We start from the raw sequence: 18,609 nt of genomic DNA, 5'->3' as shown, positions 1-18,609 counted from the left end.
TCAGAGGCAGTTACATGCAAATTTGGGATTAATCAATTCAAATCATTCAAGCCTTTGCCTAATGGCGTTAAAAAAAACAAGTCAGACACCTAGGACAAAGTAGGAAACTGGACACAATGGGGAGGTGGTTGTTCTTTGAATTCCACTGGCGGGTGCAAGAAAGGTGGCTCTCCAAAGGTGTTTGTTGACTGGGCAAGACTGAAGGACAACGTCAGTCTAGGCCATACTCAAATGTACCTCAGTAGCACCAGAAGTGAAACAAAGAATTGAATTCCATGGCTAGTCTGCTTGCAATGGGCTAGATCAGCATTTCTCAAACTGGGGTCCACGGACTCCCTACTCCAGGGGTCCACAGGCCCCGCTGATCAACTCCTCCCCCTTCCTCCCTCAGCTCCTCCCCTTCTCTCTCAGCGCCTCCTGCATGCTGGGGAACAGCTGTTCAGCGGTGTGCTGGGAGGGAGGGGGAGGAGTGGGGACCGGGCATGCTAGGGGGAAGGGGCAGAATCATGTCCGGAGACGCCGGCCCCACTGATCAACTCCTCCCCCTCCCTCCCAGTGCCTCCTGCACACTGGGGAACAGCTGTTCAGTGGCATGCAGGAGGTGCTGGGAAGGAGTGGGGACGCACTTGGGGGAGGGGCCGGAAAGAAGCGGGCAAGAGGAGGGGGGCAGGGGTGGAGTGGGGCAGGAAGAGGTGGGGCGGGGTGGGGTCTGAGTGGGGTACTAGGAGGTCCGTGAAAATTTTTAAATCAAAATGGGGGTCCTCGGGTTGCTAAAGTTTGAGATCCACTGGGCTAAATAACATAACCTAATCTAAAGGGTCTTGTGTTATGAGCATGTGTTGACTCTAAATTTGCCAGGATTTTCCCATAGAAATTAAATCAATTCCAAAGGCCCTGTAAACATAGTACTGAAAACAAAACAAGTAGTTTCAAAATACTACATTGTTTCTGAAGAGAGCTAAAAATGCAGGTATGAGGGAGAAATTATTAACAAAGCATTTTCTCGCCTATTATTTCAAGAAAAGTAATAGGTCTTTGGTAGGAGACGAGAATGAAGGTGAACACTGAGTAGCCATTTCAGAACTGGCAGAGCAGATAACAGCCACCATGATTTATGAAGGGTTCATGATTGTTATTATGCATGGTAAACAGCTTCCAAAATCGCTGGGAATAAAGGTTTAAAGTTATCTCTTGCACACACACACCAAAAGCTTTGCCAACTAGATTTAACTGATCAAAGGGCTGAGAAATTAGACACAGCAGGGGGCCATCTATTGACAACAGCGTAGCCTGGGTATAAACGCAGGCAGAACTGGCCCAAAATAGGTATGAGCAAAAATAACTCCTTCATACATGTTAGAGAGGGGAGTTCATAACCCCAAATCTCTCTGTTATGGTGTTTGACATTTTCTTGCTGATTTTAACCCAATGCACAAAGTCTTTAGACAGTCTTGCCAACTCTTGGAGTCTTGTGATTTCAGTAAGAATTTCCACTGGCTTTGTTTTTAAACCCTCACGGTTGCAGTGAAAAGCATGAAAAGGTGAACCCTAACAGCTCAAAAACCAGAAGGTAACTAAAAATATTAAAAACTCATGATTTTTAAGCAACATCTCATGAACGTATTGAGACCTGACTCCTGAACACTTGAGTTGGCAATACTGCTTTCCCTGGATCTGTGAGTTGGCATTGCTCTTTGGTAAAATGAAATTATTGAGGTCTCCACAGAGTAAAAAAAAAAAAGAAAAAATCCACAAAGTAGGAACTTACCACAACAGACAATAGTAAAAGTGGGGAGTAGGGTCAGCAACCAGGGCGATAGAGGAGAAAACAGAAAGTATTTTAATTAGGGAAATTCCAAAAAACAAAGCAGCAGCAATTGGCAGCAAATAAATAAATTAAAAAAAAAAAAGAGGTGTGCATCAATTAAAATATTTTTAAAAATAAGGAAAAAGAAAAACATGCAACAAACGTGAAGGCTACGAAGAAAAAGCTCAGCAAAAAGTGGCAACGAAAGTGCACAACAGTAGACGAGAACATAAACCATGGGTGTGTTTTACCATGCAATAAAACAAGACTGAATGATGTTAAAATCATAACCAATGACAAGGGGATACTTCAGGGGTCGATTTAGCATCATGAAGATTGATCAAAATAGATGCTCACAGGCTTCCATTACTTATTGGATACTGAGCACACATAACTTACATTCTATGATACAAACATTGGATTGTTGGGTCACAGTAAAAAGCAAGCGATTTACAAGGCAAGTTCTTTTACAGCAGAAATTACAAGTAAACTATTGAACTTTAATTCTTGACAAGCCAGAATTAGACATGAAGTTTATACATCTCTGGCCAAAACTCTAGGTGTAATAGAGAATATGTAGGACCTCTTATATGGGCTCCAACTCAGGACCGCGTGGGCTTACGTGCTTTCCTGAATTGGGGTCTTAAAGTACTGAACAATCTTGATAGTAAGAGTGGACCAGATTGAGTTGCTTGATTCAAAGTAAAGCAGAAGCAGATATCAGTGCTTGAAAAGCTCTTTTGGGAACTGAGGAAAATAATCTAGGAGTATATTTACAAAAAGTTAAAAAAATTAAAGTTGATGCATAAGAGCAAAAATGCAAACACAAGCAACTGACCTATTAACCGATTCATCAAAATCACAGTGAACTGGTTTGTGTGAGAGATCTAGTGGACACCGTTTATTTTTAATCCGAACGAGTGTCTCTCGTGATGGATATTGTAGAAATGCAAGCATAGGGCCTCTGCTAAAACTAAAGCAGCAGAACAAAATCTCTGGCGTTAAAAGAATTGCGCTATTTTATCCCCACCCAAAAATCTGCGTTCGAAAAAAGGTATTCAGCATTTGTTAATTACCAAGATGGAGTGGCTCTAGTATGAGCTAATGTCTGCTTAACCATTACAGGTTTCGCTTTCGACACCTCTGAGCATAAGCACTTAAATCGACCCCTGTGGGTGGGGTGAAAATATGGTATGAAGAGATGATATTCTGTGTCAATGCTGATGAGAAGAATTATAAACAAAATATAAAAACAAACTAGTGATGATACAGTGGCTCATTCACCAAAGAACCTCATTAGTGGAACACATTGGCAACCATGCACTACCTACAGCTTCTTAGCAAGAGTTTCCTACAACTACAACGATCATTTTATTGATATTTCTTTGGTTAATGAATTCAGTTTAAACAGCAGACAGCAACAGAAATACCCACAACTAGCACATGTGGGCAAAGCATTGGCATGAGTCATCTGATCAATTAGTGTTCTTTACTAACTAAAATATTACCTACCTCCCAGCCAGTACTCTGTATAATAAAAAGTAAAAAGGGCATGTCACAGAAACAAAAAAATAATGTTTCAAAGGCCAAAAACATGACCACTAATGTAAGGTATTATTAATCTGAAATGGTCTCAATGATTATAAGTTACCAGGCATCTGCTGTGGCCTATTGTTCCCTTTGGCTGAGAAGGACATTACATGACTGATGAGAGAGAGATCAACCACATTTTTGTCCTTTATTATTCTTTTTATCACGTCTGGTCAATATCCGGAATTCTGGCACAGCCATGCCACAAGTTATAATGTGGAGAGAGCAGGGCCAGATCCTCGGCTGGTGTAAATCAGGACAGTCAGTGGAGCTCTGCAGATATCCATCCACTGAAGAACTGGCTCAGCTTACACTTTTATAGAAGCGTAATTAAACTAGCTGTCACACAACATACCCAGTCCATGTGAGGGCCACTGTTTTGGTATTTGTTTTAGAATTGGCTGCTGAGTTCTGATGCTCCCTCACAGGAAAGGACAGGTGCTGTGGGCCAATCCTGTAAGGTAACAAGCACTTCCATCTCCCACTGAGCTGAGGTCCACTGAGCTCAGTGGGAGTTGATGCCTTTCAGCATCTTCCAAGAAGTGCTCAGCACTTCACAGGATGGGTCCCGCATGGCTGCTCTGACCCTGCAAGATGCTGAGTGGCTCCTATGTGGTGCCTTCAAATCCCACTGAGCATAGGCCTCAGTTCAGGAAATCTTCCCAGTTCAGGACAACTTTTAAGCACGTGATTAACCTTTAGCTTAAAGTTAAGCACGTGTTTACATGCTTTCCTGAATTGGGGCCATAGTTTTTACAATGAGCCTAGTCAGAAGTGAGCTCAGTGATTAGCAACCTATGGCTTGATCTTACATCACTGCCTACAGCCGGAGCAGGATCGGCTATGAGGTAGCTAATGTTGCACGGAAAAGAGCAGGAGAATACAGAGAGGAGATTGCACAATGTATTTAACTGAGGCTGCTTTGCTAACAACACAGCCCAGCTACCTCCGTCCTAAGTGTTTGCTTTTTCAAAAACATGGATAATGTTGTCTAACTTTTAGTTATACTGGTGGATACAATATTAAGGATTTTTTTTTAAATAATAGGTGTGTTCAGAATGAAATCTAATTTCAGAGGCAGGAAAACAAGGATATTTTGATTTCCTTTTGTATTTTTGTTTAATAAGAAAAAAAGATTTTGGTGAAGTTCAAAATAGCCCATGCAGCCTACAAAGAGCTAAATAAAACCCAAACATTTCTTAATGCTATTTAGTAAGCTAAATGTAACAAACCTTTTTTACCAGCATGCAAACATATTTTAAAGTCACACCTGAAATTATACATCTATAACTAGTATGCACAATGCAACTGACAGATTTCTTAATAACTCCTCCTCATTTTTGTTATTTACATGAAAAGTTTGTATGTGCAGACTTGACATCCGTGTATGATTATAAAGGTCCCTAGAGTCAATACTCATCAGTGATCCTTGCATTTACTGTGGACCATCATTTTGATGTTATTCATATAATCTGATTGAAATGGCTGTCTCCTTGATAGTTAGCTTTTGGTGGAAAACAACACTAAAACATTTCAAATATCTTCACAGTTCATACTGCAGCTGGAAGATTAAAATCGTTACCTGATGAACAATTTTGCTGAATGCTTCTTGGAGTTTACCATGAATTGTGGACAGTTTCTTGGCATCTCTGTTAGCTTCGTGAATAGGAATAAGGACTTTGTAAACCTCGTTAACGGCTTCATACATGCCAGCCTACAAAAATAATATGTATCAGATGGATCCTTTTATCAATTCAACAGGAAAAGAAAAGAAATACACTGGTATACAATACATGCCCACAGTACTTCAGTAACTAAGATTACAAAATTGAAGTGGTCACTTATATGCTTACATTTATTGTAATTTAATCAGGAATCTTTTGTAGAAGAGGTATCAAATCCTCAGTAATTCATAGAACCAAAAGCACGTATAGTAGCACATTTCTATTTATTTTTAAAAAACTTATTTATTACTGAAGTTGGGATGTTCTCTTAATTTAAAATACACGCGCAAGAGGGGAGAGGCTGAACCAAATATTAAACAAGTCAATGGGAACAGTGTCTACGTCTGAGTGCACAGTATAGCCCATTAGATTTAGTGCGACTTGGGTCTGTGTAACTTGTATATTGCATTCTCAAACTGCATGAGATGGGACTTGTGAAGTGTCTCCCTGAAGCCTGCCAGGTGTCTGTCAAATAGCACCATTTGCCCTCTCACGCATGGTGATCTGACTAGGGTTCCACCTGTCACAGATGAATTTAGAAGGATCTGCAGAAGCACTATGCCTCCCTACTCCCTCATGGCTTTGCCAGTCCATTGCAGGAAATGTGCTGCCAGGCTCTGTTGTCTGTTGCCACAGGGAATTCCAAATCACGTTGTGGTAAATAATTACCTTGTTCTTAAAAGCCTGTCTCTGATGGGTACACTGCTACCATTCCATTACCTTCCCAACCTCTGCCCACTCCTAGCACCAGCCTGCGCTCTCCCGAGCCACAGACCCTGCCTAGCAATCCGTGGAGGGACATCTGCAGTATGGGGACAGGGAGGCCACAAAGATACCACCCACCAGCTGTGTGTGTGCCAGTCCCCTCTACTCAAAGGGGTGGAAGGAACTACACGGTCTTTAACTAATAATGTAGAGATAATATTTGTCTTTCACTAATGGTGAATTAGAACTAGAATTAGACCTTCCCAACTAACTAAAACTCAATTACCTTAAATGATGAACTGAAAAAACCCACAAAACGCACTCAGTGATAGGCTATGGTTGATTACAGGGGCTAACTGAGCTGCCCAGGAGAAACATTGCTACCAACACCATCAAAATAAACGAAGTGATACGGCAGAATTATACAGTCTCATTTACAAAACTTTTTCCTGAATATTGCCCAGCACTATGAGTGTTGCTGAAATAGATATAGAGAGAGATTAAAATCTTCTACCATGGAGAAAGATGCTGCAGCCTGTTCCAGCAATCCCACCAGACCTGCTTCTGTAAAATACTTCCCAGAACAGATACCTTCTTCGTCTGGTGAGACAACATCATCAGAAACTGCGGATTCTTCCAAAACATTAGAAGATATGTTCTAAGGAGACACAGTTTAGATAGAGTTGAAAAGTTTTATTTAAGCAACTACATTTAATACTCCAAAAGCTACAGGTAATCTGATACTGGGCCAAAAAGCTTTACTCAGTTTTTACTTAGGCAACATCCTCTTTGAAAGAGGCAAATTTCAAGTATTTTTCATTTCTCCACAGGCCTTGATCCAGCACTTACGCATATGATAAAACTTTAAGCCAGTGCGACTACTCACATGCTCAAAACTAAGCATGACCTTACATGCTCTGCTGGATTGAAGCCTGATGCTCTTAGTCACAACCTAATCACAAGAACAGTTTTCAACAACTGTTTCAGAAAAGTTATACCTTGTCTGGAACAGCAAAATCGTATTAGATGAAGCTGTTTTCAGGACTGCTTTGATTTGTACTTAGGACTTTTATTATTGCTTTGTATCTCAGCATTAGGCGGTAGAAATGCAAAATGTACAATTGAGGGGGGGACGGAAGCACATTCCTACCTGAAACGTTACACACCCTACGGGAAGGTATTTTCGATCCTCAAGCATGCTTAAATATTCAGCCACAAGGGCTGCCGAGTGGACCAAACACTGGGCAGATTCGGCATGATTGCTCCTTTCAGAATGCTTTCCAGCCATGTTCTGTAACCAGGTCAGTCGCAGATCTGGGGAAGTCTGATAGCCTTTCGCAATTCTAGTTGCAAATAAATGTCTCGCAATTAGTGTTTATTTACTTTTATGTATATTTTACAAGTGCCTACCCATAGTTCTAGGCTTGATATAAACAGATATGAACTAGAATAAAATACAAAATAATTGCCTGGACTTCCAAGCTAAGAAACTCTTGTTATCATTTCACATTTATATTGCAATAGCACCTAAAGGCTAACGAAGTGGGGGCCCCATTGTGCTCGGCGCTGCACAAACACTGGTGTAAACAAATGCTATAGCAGTAGCATAGGAAGAAACAGGGCGGTGTTTAAATAGAAGAACTCATTTTAAAAACACTTTGACAGTTACATTAATGTTCTTGGAACATAATAACAAAGGGCTTAATCCTGGGAGGTGCTGAGCCCTCTAGCTCTGATCCAGCGAAGTGCTTAAGTACTGAGTAGTCCCCCTGGCTTCAGGTTAACCATGAACTTACATGCTTTGCTAGATCAAGGCCACAACACTCAGCTTCGTGCAGGATTAAGCTCTATTGGCTTTGGACTGGACCGGGCATACCGTGGGCAGACACTGTGTGAGCTTCCCCCCTCTTCTCTGCCAATGCACTTGGAGCATAACCTGAAATACCCAGACTGATTCAGTCTGGGGCCCCTTCTGAGCAGACACTGCCCACTGGGCTGAACAGTGCTAATTTCTGTGGTGGTCTGTGGGGTGGAAATTGGGATCAGACCCCCAAGTTCACCACTTGTCACCTGACCCTTATCCAGCTCTCTTAACAGCAAACACACTCCCAAAATCTAAGACATTTGGACCATGCCTCTCTGCAAACACCACAAGCTGATCAGATTCGTTCACCAGACTCCAGCACCTGGCCTCATAGTTTCAAAACAGACTAATAGCAGCCATTTTAGCAGCCTCTTTCTGTCCTGCTGATCACTCCTTTCCCTTTGCCTACTGCTCGCTATGGGGCTGCGCCAGGTCCCTCTGAAAACACTAGTTGTCTTTTACTTCTGTGGAGCTAGACTGGGTCCTGTATCCCAGACACTTTGCACTAGTACACAGGTCAGAATCCGGAATGGAAAATGTTATCCGAGGTTTTCCCTTCCGGGACTGATCTCTCTCCCAGTCTGCCCCACTCATGAGATGTCCTTCAGGTATTGCACAGCCGAGGAAGGCTGCACTGCTAATAGCTTTTTATAAGAATTCAGTGTTTCAATGCTATTTTGGAAGCACTAATCTTGAGCATGGGAGGAAGAGGTCTGGCGAAACTCTGAGGCCTGTGGTGAGTCTCAATGACCTCCTGTATTTGCAGGAAAGGTGGTGCCTCCGAAATAGCTCAAACTGGAGGAGAGGTCAGCGCAATTTGACCTCTGCATTTAGTGATACTGGCATGCTCAGCACCATGGGGATCATGGTAACGCAAGGAAAGCAGTTTTAAATGTAAAAAAGGCGATTGCTACTTTAAAAGAAAAATCACTATGACAGGGTGTTTCAAGTTCTAAAGATGGGAAATACAGCAAGAGCTGTGAGAAATTCAAATACCGTAGCTGATTGTTCAGTGGCATCCACTGAACATCTTCTGCAATAGGCATATAAACTCTACCTGTACATCAAGTCTATCAGCATTTCTGGATCTTCCTGGTGTTCCTTCATTTTCACTGTATCAGAGAGGATCATATGGAGGTTGAACACAAGATCCTGGACCTGTAATACAGAAGCCGATGTAGTGAATTGCCATCAGGAACCTCACTATACACTAACACATTAGGGCAGCTGACTACTCTGAATCTGTGCATTTGCTCCTTGTTATCAGTGGGAGCTAATCAAGGGCTTGAGTTTTATAGAGCAGCTCATGGATCCTGCTCCAGGAAATGTATCCGACAGCCCTGCTATACGTGGCTTAATCTAAAATCAGCCCGTTTTAAAAACCTAGAATGAGCCATGCCCGAAGGATTCATGAAAATCCAGCCACTCTTTCCAGCTAAATGTAACTCTTGGCCTGGTGGTATTTCTCTAACCTGATCGGGGAATGTTGTCTCCCGGAGTTCCAGATCTTCTTCAGCGTACGTCAAAATAGTCTTCAGAGAACGTCTCAAAAATTCCTCATTGAAATTCTGGGACGTTCCCACCAGGGACGAGAGGGACATGGTCACCTGCATTTTCACTCTGGCAAAGTTCTGCAACAGAAAAGTTACTACAATGAAATGACTCCGTAAGAATCGTAACTGTTCATTGCAACGCCAGCACAGTGGCGTGTGCATCCTCCCACCAGCCATGGACGCAGGACAAAAACGAAACATTTAGTAACACCTTCCCTTTCTTAAGGGGGCTGGCCAGCTGAGCAGCTTAAGGGGGTTGGCCAGCTGGACAATGCACTTGTTTGGTGTCCCTGTCATTTTGTTTGTTGTGCGTCTTTGGCTGGCATATGGCAGGGGTACTTTGTTCCAGGCCAGTGTTCTCCAGAAAAGAGCTGTTAAATTTCCCTGCCTCTTCTTGCTCCCCTCTTGAGCATGGTGTATGAAATGACCTGTTGGCCCCTGTGGGACCCAGTCCCTTTAGAGGAAAAGATTACCCCATGTGTGCATGACCTTCTATTTCAGGTACCCCATTCTGTGTTGTTTCAGACCACAGGCCAAATCCTCAGCAAGAGGGTACAGAGAGCCATTGTAATTTCAGTGGACAGAGCCCTGTGATAGTGACTAAGTGAGCTCCAGTTTCCTTCCCCTTTTTGCTCTCAAATTAAGAGCATCTGAGCCCAGAAGCCTGTGCATGCTTCAGCCTCTGCTGTTCATGAACAGCAAAGATTTTATCACAAGATGAAAGAAGATCTAATCTCAGCTACAGGAACTGTGTAATGAAACACCAGGTGTTTGGGGTATACTTTGTGAGATTGCTGCAGTGGCGCTGTTAAAACATTTAATAGTAAAGTGAACACTGGGAGCTCTCTTTGTAATGTAAAGTGCATATGGGGAGAATCAGGCTGAGATCCAATTAGATTCATACAGAAAACAAAACCAACAGCACCTAATTAGTCTAGATTCATGCAGACCTTTCACAGAGGACACACTTAAGCCTTGTGATGGGACAGCCGAGGGGGCAGGTTGTGGCGGTCTCTTACAGGGGTGTGCAAGGCGGGCAGAGGGCAGTTCCTGCAGTGGCCTCAGGGGTGCCCGCTGCCCCAGCAAAGGGTACAGAGGCATAAGGAGCAGGCAGGGCCACAGAGGAGAATGCCTGCTGCACTCCCCTAGGAGGTAGTGCAGTGGTGGCATTTCCCAGGAGTGTTGCGTGTCACTGTGCGCTCCTGGCCTAATGTGGCCTCACATCATCTCCTGCCAGGGGCCTGTGCCTAAGAGCCTGACCTGGCCCTACAAAAACAGCGAGTAGTAAACAAGTCATTCGGCTTGAGAAAAATTCGACATTTCAGTGGAGGTCCCTGTCCGGCTTTTTTTAAATAAGTCCCTATAAAATGACAAAAGAGGCAGCCTGGTCTAGGGGACAGGGCATCAAACTAGAACTCAGCAGGCTGGGGTTCTAATCTCTGTGCTTCCACTGACCTGACGTGTGACGCACGGCAACGTCACTTCACTGCCCCGTGCCTCTGTTTCCCCCTCCTGTTCTTTACATGTCTTGCCTGTTTAGATTGTAAGTTCTTTGGGGCAGGGAATGTCTCTCACCAGATCCAGATACAGCGCCCCACACAGTGGGTCCCTGATTGCCAATGGGGCTTCTAGGTACTACCGTAACATAAGCAAACACCAAATGATGCTGATAGAATAACAGCAGCAGCCTTATACTTACATTTCCAATCTCAAAGTTCTGCCTCATAAGGAGGTAAAGAGAGGCACTCGCATGGGACCGTATGCTACTAATGCTGCTGCTGCAGTGTCGCAGAAGCCTCAGGCAGAGATCAGCGCACTGCTCAGTCTCCTCTTCGAACAGCAGCTCGGGGAACTGTAGTGACAGCACATGAGAAAAGTAATTCTGCTGAGGCTGCCAGCACCAACTAAGGGACTGAATTCAGAGGTGAATCTAAGGGTTCAGCTATGCGGACAATTAAACCGCGGCAAGCTGGGGTGTGAATCTACCATGCACTAGTCTGCTGAGGCCTGTCTGCGTGCATTAACAGTTCAATAGAGTGCTCTGAGCTAGTCCACTTACAAAGAGGACTAGATCAAAGCGCTCAAACGAACTGCTAACACGTGTCAATCGGTTGCACATGGACAGATAGACCACAGCTGGCTAGTCGGGGGTTAGATTCACACCCCGACTTGCTGCGGTCTAATTGTTCACAGAGGCGAGCCCTAAGTAATATTACAAGGAGTTTATATCGGTGTAAATTACTTTTTCTTCCAGTTCCCTTGGTTTCTATGTTAAGCCAGCTTTGACTACTAGCCTTTCTTACTCAAACTTCATTAGACTCATGGATCAAAATCCAAGGTCCGAGGGTCAAATTCTGTACGCTAGCTTGGACTCCATTACCCATGTCGAGAGGGCGAAAATTACATGATGAGGAGCTGGAAGGAGAAGAAAGGTGATGTTACATTAGGATAGAGGGTCCTTGGTGTGCATTACAGCAACATGGGCTCCTTTGGCACTGGTAGGGTGGGGGTAAATAGCTCTGAGTAGGTCTCAATGAGTAAGAGAGGCGCTAACTTGTCCATCAGCTCAGTGTGTGTAGAAAAGATGTGATATAATTTTAACAAGCAGCCCAGCAAAACAAAGTCATTTTGTCCACAGTAGTCAGACCTGAAGTGTATGACTGCAGGTAGCAAACATGAAGAATAAACAGCCTCCTTCCATTCACCAAACCCCACAGCGTAAACACTAACGTTAGGAAGTGCAAAATAACAGCCTTGCGGTGACATGACCCAAATACTGAAGAGAAAACCCCACTACATGTGCAGGACACTCACCTTTGACACCAAAGCTCTCTGCGTGGCGAAGCAGTGTTGCAGATAAAGTGCACTTTGATTACAAGCCATGCTGTGGAGAAGAACTTTCAGCACCCCACCGAGAATGCTCTCTTTGGATTCCGTCACAGACACAGTCTGTTGTCAAAATCAAATCAACAGCCACATGAACAAAGTTAACCCTTTGGCCGATCAGGTGGTGCTACTGTCCCGAATAATCTGCCCTGACCTATTACAAATGTGTGAAACTCACAAGTTTCTGAGCCAAATCCTCAGTGGGTGGAAATCAGGTGCCCTATTGAAGCCGATTTACACCTTCTGAGGATCTGTCCCTTGAAGAATTACGTAGCTCTAAGCTCTATTACAAATACTATTTTAGAGACACTTTGGCTGGCTCTTGTGTAGGTTTGGAAGGTGGAAGATGCTCCCAACACAAGAGCCAGCCACAACTGGATTCTCTGTGTTAAATTCTGGCTCTACGGAAGTCAGAGGATTTGCCATTGACTTCAATGGGGCCAGGATTTTACCCCCTGAGCATGGGGATTTCTCCCCACTAACATTTAAACAACCTGAGAGACAAACAACAACAAGGCCATAGTCGCAGAGGGGAGCTCACTGCACCTCCTTATGGGATCGTTCTGGTGGCACCATCCTCCCATGCCTCTGGGAAGCACAATGCCTCCTGCAGAGCCCTGGAGCAGAATGGCAAACCTGGGAAGGAACTAGCAGGAATTTGTCAGAGGAAGGCAGGACGATGGAGTTATTACAGATTCTTCCAGGCATTATTTATACATTAAAACATGCAAGAAAATATTTCCTGCATTACACTAATGAGGGGGACAAGCACCTTTACAGAAGGCTGGAGGGATGTTTGTGATTTACGAAACAGACTGTTATAAGGCTTGGAAAAAAAATCACTGATCTTTTATCTGTTCTGGGATCTCACCTCCTGGATCCCCCTTTCTCCTGCAGCAGCAAAGCTTAAATACAAACAGCAGGAGGGCATAGTTTAAGAATCTGAACCACTTAACCTGCTAGCAAATGTTATTCGGACATCAGCAAAATCCCCCTCATCCTTACCTGGACAACTATTTCTAATGTATCCAAAATAATCAGATTTGCTTCAGTTGCAAGATTTCCATCAATAAGCGCTTCATGTTCTATCTCTGCCCTTGATCTAACAGAAGAAAAGACAGCACTCAAGTTAGAGTTAGTTTAAAAATCAGGCCAGCACATTCTCAAGGCTCACCAGTGGGAAAAACCTTGTTATAAAAGCACACAGTTAGTTACGGACAACACCACAAGAATATCTAAATGCATTAGTATATGTAAGAGTACAGAGGGAGAAAGAATTGGGTTTTTTTTATTAATGTATAAAAAAATTCAATGTGATTTAGGTTTATCACCCTCAGGCTGGGTCATGATAATTTTTTTTCCTTTCATTACTCTACCAGTAACCCTCTAATAACAGCGTCAGCAACAAAGTCCTGCTTCAAAGGTGGTTTAATAGCATTGTAAGGCATGCAACAAAAGAATGATTTTATTTTATGTTACAGGATCTGAACACAAGATGGTGCTCTATGAGCTAGTATTTTTGCACTGTTCGCACTAGTTTGCAACTACCTAGTAGCTAGGTTGGGTCCAGTATATTGTACATAGCATGTATATCTGGTATTTATGTTTTTGCCTCTACATTATATTAAAGGTTTTTAAATATCTGCCTTCCAGAGAAAATCAAATGATTGTGCTATTAAATACAATGGACCTGCTTTCCTGGAAAAGCTGACTGTGGTCCCAGTCCTACTCACACTGGTGGTCCCATGTCTTCAGTGGCACTATTGAACTTCAGTAAAATTAGCTGGATTCGGCAAATATCCAGTAGTAATTTTAAGTGTGTGATTGTGGCTTGCCTTGCTTGGCTAAGCAGGAAGGTGGCTGGGGAGGGTGCTCCCCTTGCAACCTTATGTAGGGAAAAGCTACAGTATGGGAGGGATGCACAAATGAGCTGGCTGGATGCAGGCAAAATGCACAGGCCATCCTTTAAAGATGCCAGAGCTCCCGCTATAGCACTGGCTCCTCCAGGGCCCTGGGAGCAACTCTAGCTGACTCAACCAAATTTTCTCCTGAAGCTCCTGCTGCAACATGCCTGCTCCACACCCTGCCTACCATGGAGGCCGTGCTATAAGAGGATACTTTAGTCCTAAATCTCTACATTATGAAGGCTCTGGATTGAGGCATAGACTGTACCACTATTTAAAGGATATCAATTACAAAAAGAAGGGCTGGGTGGGATCACTTCACTTGGCTGTATAGAATTCTTTGTATTGAATAATACTCTACATTCATTTGTTATAAAGTGTATATTCTAGTGTTAAACTCAACGTGTCATATTCTACCCGCAGATGGAGTATGTGCTCACAACTCTCACTGCAACAGTGGAAGTTGTGCAGAAAAGAGAGGCCAGATTTGGCTCAGAATAGCATGTGCAAGTATGACTTGGAGAGCGGGTTTATGGAGTTGTTTTAGCAGATTTTTCTTTTAAGAAAGAAAAGTAAATGATCTTTTGGCTACCATGGTAGTTCCATTAGAGACTCCAGCTGTTCAACAGGTATGTGAGGCCACTAGCAGGGATGAGAGAGATTGTTTGGGGTACAGTACCATCAGCAAGATGATGAGACACAGCTCTATAAGCCAAATTCATATCTGGTGGGTTTTTTTTTTTTTATATATTCGCTGCTATGGAATCACCCCACGGAGGAATTTGCTCCTATGTCTCTATTTCATTGGGTCCGACAGCGCAGTTCAGCTTTGCCAATGTCTGGAGGTTTGGATAAAAGCTACCTGGCTGACAAAACAAAAGGTTACATTCCTGAGTTGGGGAAAAGCAATTGGCAGAGATGGTAGAGGTGGGATTAGCCCTTTCATTTTCAGGAGCTATGCCTGTCTTTTGTTGTCAGCTGCCTGGCTGCTTCTGGATATCCAGATTGCAGCAGTAGCCAAGAGAGCCTTTTTCCAACTTCATGCAAAGTATTTTTAAGGGACCCATCGCCGTAGAATTTAAGTTCCCTTTTGCTAGATGGTTACAGGCTTTCCTTTTGGACACAGACCTCACCACAGTCATCCATACCAACATGTGCTCCACTTCAGAGAGACCTTGGAAACCTCAACCATTGCAGAGTAAGGCTGCTGGCTTATACAGGGGAGTTTCACACCTGGACCATTTCACACCTTTGCTCCACAGACTGTGCTGATTTCCCATCCATTTCAGCATGCAGTTCAAGGTGCTGATTGTGATATAAAGCTCTTTGCACACAGGAGTCTGGTTGCCTTAAAGCCTACCTATCTCCTCCTACACTTGACAGCTGAGCCAAAAATTCCTATGTCTGAGGGCTGGTGGGTGGTCTTAGTGAAGAGTCCTTGACTATCTCCTAGATCTAGGTTTGATGGCTCTCAGAATATGTTACAAAGGCTATTTACTCAAGCTTTTCCTGAGAAGTGGGGAGAGGGTTAAAGAGTTCTTTTAGCATGGCTGACTTGTGTCCGTGTAGCTCATTTTGGCATGTGTTTAAACATTGTATTATAAGTGGATGAAGAGGCATAAGATACACTGTACATATGCAACATTAATTCATTATGTAGTGTGTACCTGTCTATCTGTGTGTGTGTGTATATATATATATATATATATATATATATATATATATATATATATATATATATATATATATATATATATATACACACACACGCACACTTCATATTAATTCTAATTTCTAAAAACTCTTGGGTTGATGCATGTCTGCAAAATGCAACAGTGAATCTTCTGGGATTCTATTCAAAGCTTGTTACACAGACATGCTAGGGCCAAACAGCAAAAATACTGCATTTCTATTGTGCCGGTCCCAAGTGCTCTGGAGATGTCATGGAAGGAGAACTATGTACCCCAGTGTATGTTGTTGATAGGATGGGTGCTCTGCAACCTGGAGGGCATGAGGCAGAGAACATAGAATCATAGAATATCAGGGTTGGAAGGGACCTCAGGAGGTCGTCTCGTCCAAGCCCCTGCTCAAAGCAGGACCAATCCCCAATTTTTGCCCCAGATCACTAAATGGCCCCCTCAAGGATTGAACTCACAAGCCTGGGTTTAGCAGGCCAATGCTCAAACCACTGAGCTATTCCTCCCCCCGAGGCTTGCGCCAAGATCAAAGCACAGGAATCCATGCACAGCAGAAATCCACGGGACCACAAATGAAGGAGGGAAACAGGGTCCAGCCATGTGGGAGGAAGGAGTAGATGCACTGTGGGTGGCTTGGCCTTCCGTCCATTTGGGCTCTAAGGCTGCCATTTCTCAGTTCCTGAACACCATTAAATTAGGCTTGAATAAAGACTGGGAGTGGATGGGTCATTACACAAAGTAAAACTATTTCCCCCTTATTTCCCCCCCTACTGTTACTCTCACCTTCTTGTCAACTGTTCGAAATGGGCCATCCTGATTATCACTACAAAAGTTTTTTTTCTCCTGCTAATAATAGTTCACCTTAATTGATCTTTTTAGTGTGTACAGCAACACCCATTTTTTCATGTTCTCTGTGTATAGCTATCTATCTATCTTCCTACTGTATTTTCCACTGTATGCATCCGATGAAGTGGGTTTTAGCCCACGAAAGCTTATGCTCAAATAAATTTGTTAGTCTCTAAGGTGCCACAAGTCCTCCTCATTCTTTTTGCTGATACAGACTAACATGGCTACCGCTCTGAAACCTGTCATGAAACATGGCTACCACTCTGTCACTTGAGCTGTTTGAAGGCCCAGCAAAAGGACTGGCCCTAATCCATGAACATCAGAGTACCACTAAGGGAGAATGGAAGCCTGTGGGTTGCAATTTTAGAAAATGGAAAACGTGCGCAGCAAAATTCACACACCGTTCCTGAGCTATATAGCAAAAAACAAAGTGAACTTAAAACGTCATGGTTGTGACAAGCAAAAGGGATTATTTCAGCAAGTTACACACACAAAAAACCTTCTGCCGAGCATCACAAACAGAGCTGCAATTGTTGAGAATGCAGATGTACAAAATGAAAATTACACAAAAGAGCCACACACCAATGCTACAGTACCTGAGTGGTTTGTGGCTTCTAAAAACACAGCACATGTGGAAAAACAATCAAAGGGATGGATTAGGACAGGAAAGGAAAGCATGCTTGGACAACTCCAGAATGCTCTCATGGAATAACGGAAAGATGACATGAGACATAAATGCTGTCTGTGAATATAGCTAATGGATCTTTCCTTTACATTACAACTCACTACAGGCATCTAAGAAGATAATGGAGTTTACTAGTCTTAAGTCTCATTCTGAAATGCTGAGAGAGAAATGGAAAGCGATGCGATGCCTGTCAGCATTAAAACTATTCCCCTATAATCAGCCTGTCTGAGCTTATGGCCTGATCTTGCTCACACTGAGGACAACTGGACTGTTGCCTTTGGCTTCAATGGGAGCAGAGTCAGGGCTTGAATTTTCAATGTGACCGTTCAGTTATTGATGTAGAAGGATTAGATAGAGTTACTTGTCAAACTTTTCCGTGTTTTGACGCCAGTGAGTCATATCCTTTCTCCATCTTAGATTCTCTTGACTTCCAAACGCACTCCCAGATGGACTTCTTTCTGTTGGGTAACATCAAATTTTTTAAAAATAAATCAATATTAACTTTTTCCATGTGGCAACCAAAGACTTGGTTGCAAGTAATGTGACAGACAGCATGATAAAACTCTATAGCACGCAAAGCCGTAACACTTATCTGTCCATACAGTAGAACTACAGAGTTACGAACACCTCGGGAATGGAGATTGTTTGTAACTCTGAAATGTTCATAACTCTGAACAAAACATTGTAGTTGTTCTTTCAAAAGTTTACAACTGAACACTGAAAATACAACTTTGAGACTTTACTATACAGAAGAAAAAATGCTGCTTTTAACCATCCTAACTGAAATGAAACAAGCACAGAAAGTTTCCTTACCTTGTCAAATCTTTTTTTGAAACTTTCCCCCCCCTTTTTTTTAGTAGTTTACATTTAACACACTACTGTATTGTATTTGGGGTTTTTCTGTTTGTTTGTTTTTGGGTCTCTGCTACTGCCTGATTGTGTACTTCCAGTTCCAAATGAGGTGTGTAGTTGACTAGTCAGTTTGTAACTCTGGTGTTCGTAACTCTGAGGTTCTACTGTACTTATATGGCCCCCCATTACCGTATTATCTAAGCACGTCTTAATCTTTAATGTATTTATCCTCACACCACCACTGTGATGTAGAGAAATACTATTATCCCCATTGTACAGATGGGGAACTGAAATACGTAGAGACTAAGTGTCTTGCCTATGTCACACAAGAAGTCTCTGGTGGAATTGGAAATTGACCCTGGTTCTCCTGGGTCTAGTGATCTAGCCAGCGGACCAGCCTTCTTATCATACTCAATACTTAGCAATATTACTCTCAATGGGGTGTTAATTCTGACACATGATGGCAATATAATTACCAAAATTGTTAACTATTTCA

General features: G+C 42.9%; 1 protein-coding gene across 16 annotated transcripts in view; it reads right to left on the bottom strand.

Moving 5' to 3' along the window:
- DOCK7 (dedicator of cytokinesis 7) overlaps positions 1-18,609 on the bottom strand; it is a 140,397-nt gene that overhangs the window by 16,491 nt on the left and 105,297 nt on the right. For 10 of the 16 annotated variants that reach the window (XM_073357477.2, XM_073357467.2, XM_073357468.2 and 7 more), the window contains 10 exons: positions 17,623-17,719; positions 13,135-13,231; positions 12,058-12,192; positions 10,943-11,095; positions 9,163-9,321; positions 8,748-8,848; positions 6,977-7,169; positions 6,341-6,484; positions 4,980-5,111; positions 3,320-3,334 (listed from right to left, as the gene is read on the bottom strand). In XM_073357477.2, the coding sequence (XP_073213578.1) occupies positions 3,320-3,334; positions 4,980-5,111; positions 6,341-6,484; positions 6,977-7,169; positions 8,748-8,848; positions 9,163-9,321; positions 10,943-11,095; positions 12,058-12,192; positions 13,135-13,231; positions 17,623-17,719 (1,226 nt within the window). Of the gene's footprint in view, positions 1-3,319; positions 3,335-4,979; positions 5,112-6,340; positions 6,485-6,976; positions 7,170-8,747; positions 8,849-9,162; positions 9,322-10,942; positions 11,096-12,057; positions 12,193-13,000; positions 13,035-13,134; positions 13,232-16,272; positions 17,191-17,622; positions 17,720-18,609 lie in introns of those variants that run through there. The other 6 variants (XM_073357471.2, XM_073357469.2, XM_073357484.2 and 3 more) reach the window with 3 other exon arrangements.

The sequence above is a fragment of the Lepidochelys kempii genome, chromosome 8 (assembly GCF_965140285.1).
Source record: "Lepidochelys kempii isolate rLepKem1 chromosome 8, rLepKem1.hap1, whole genome shotgun sequence".
Classification (NCBI taxonomy): Eukaryota; Metazoa; Chordata; order Testudines; family Cheloniidae; genus Lepidochelys; species Lepidochelys kempii.
This window is presented reverse-complemented; position numbering and strand designations above follow the sequence as displayed.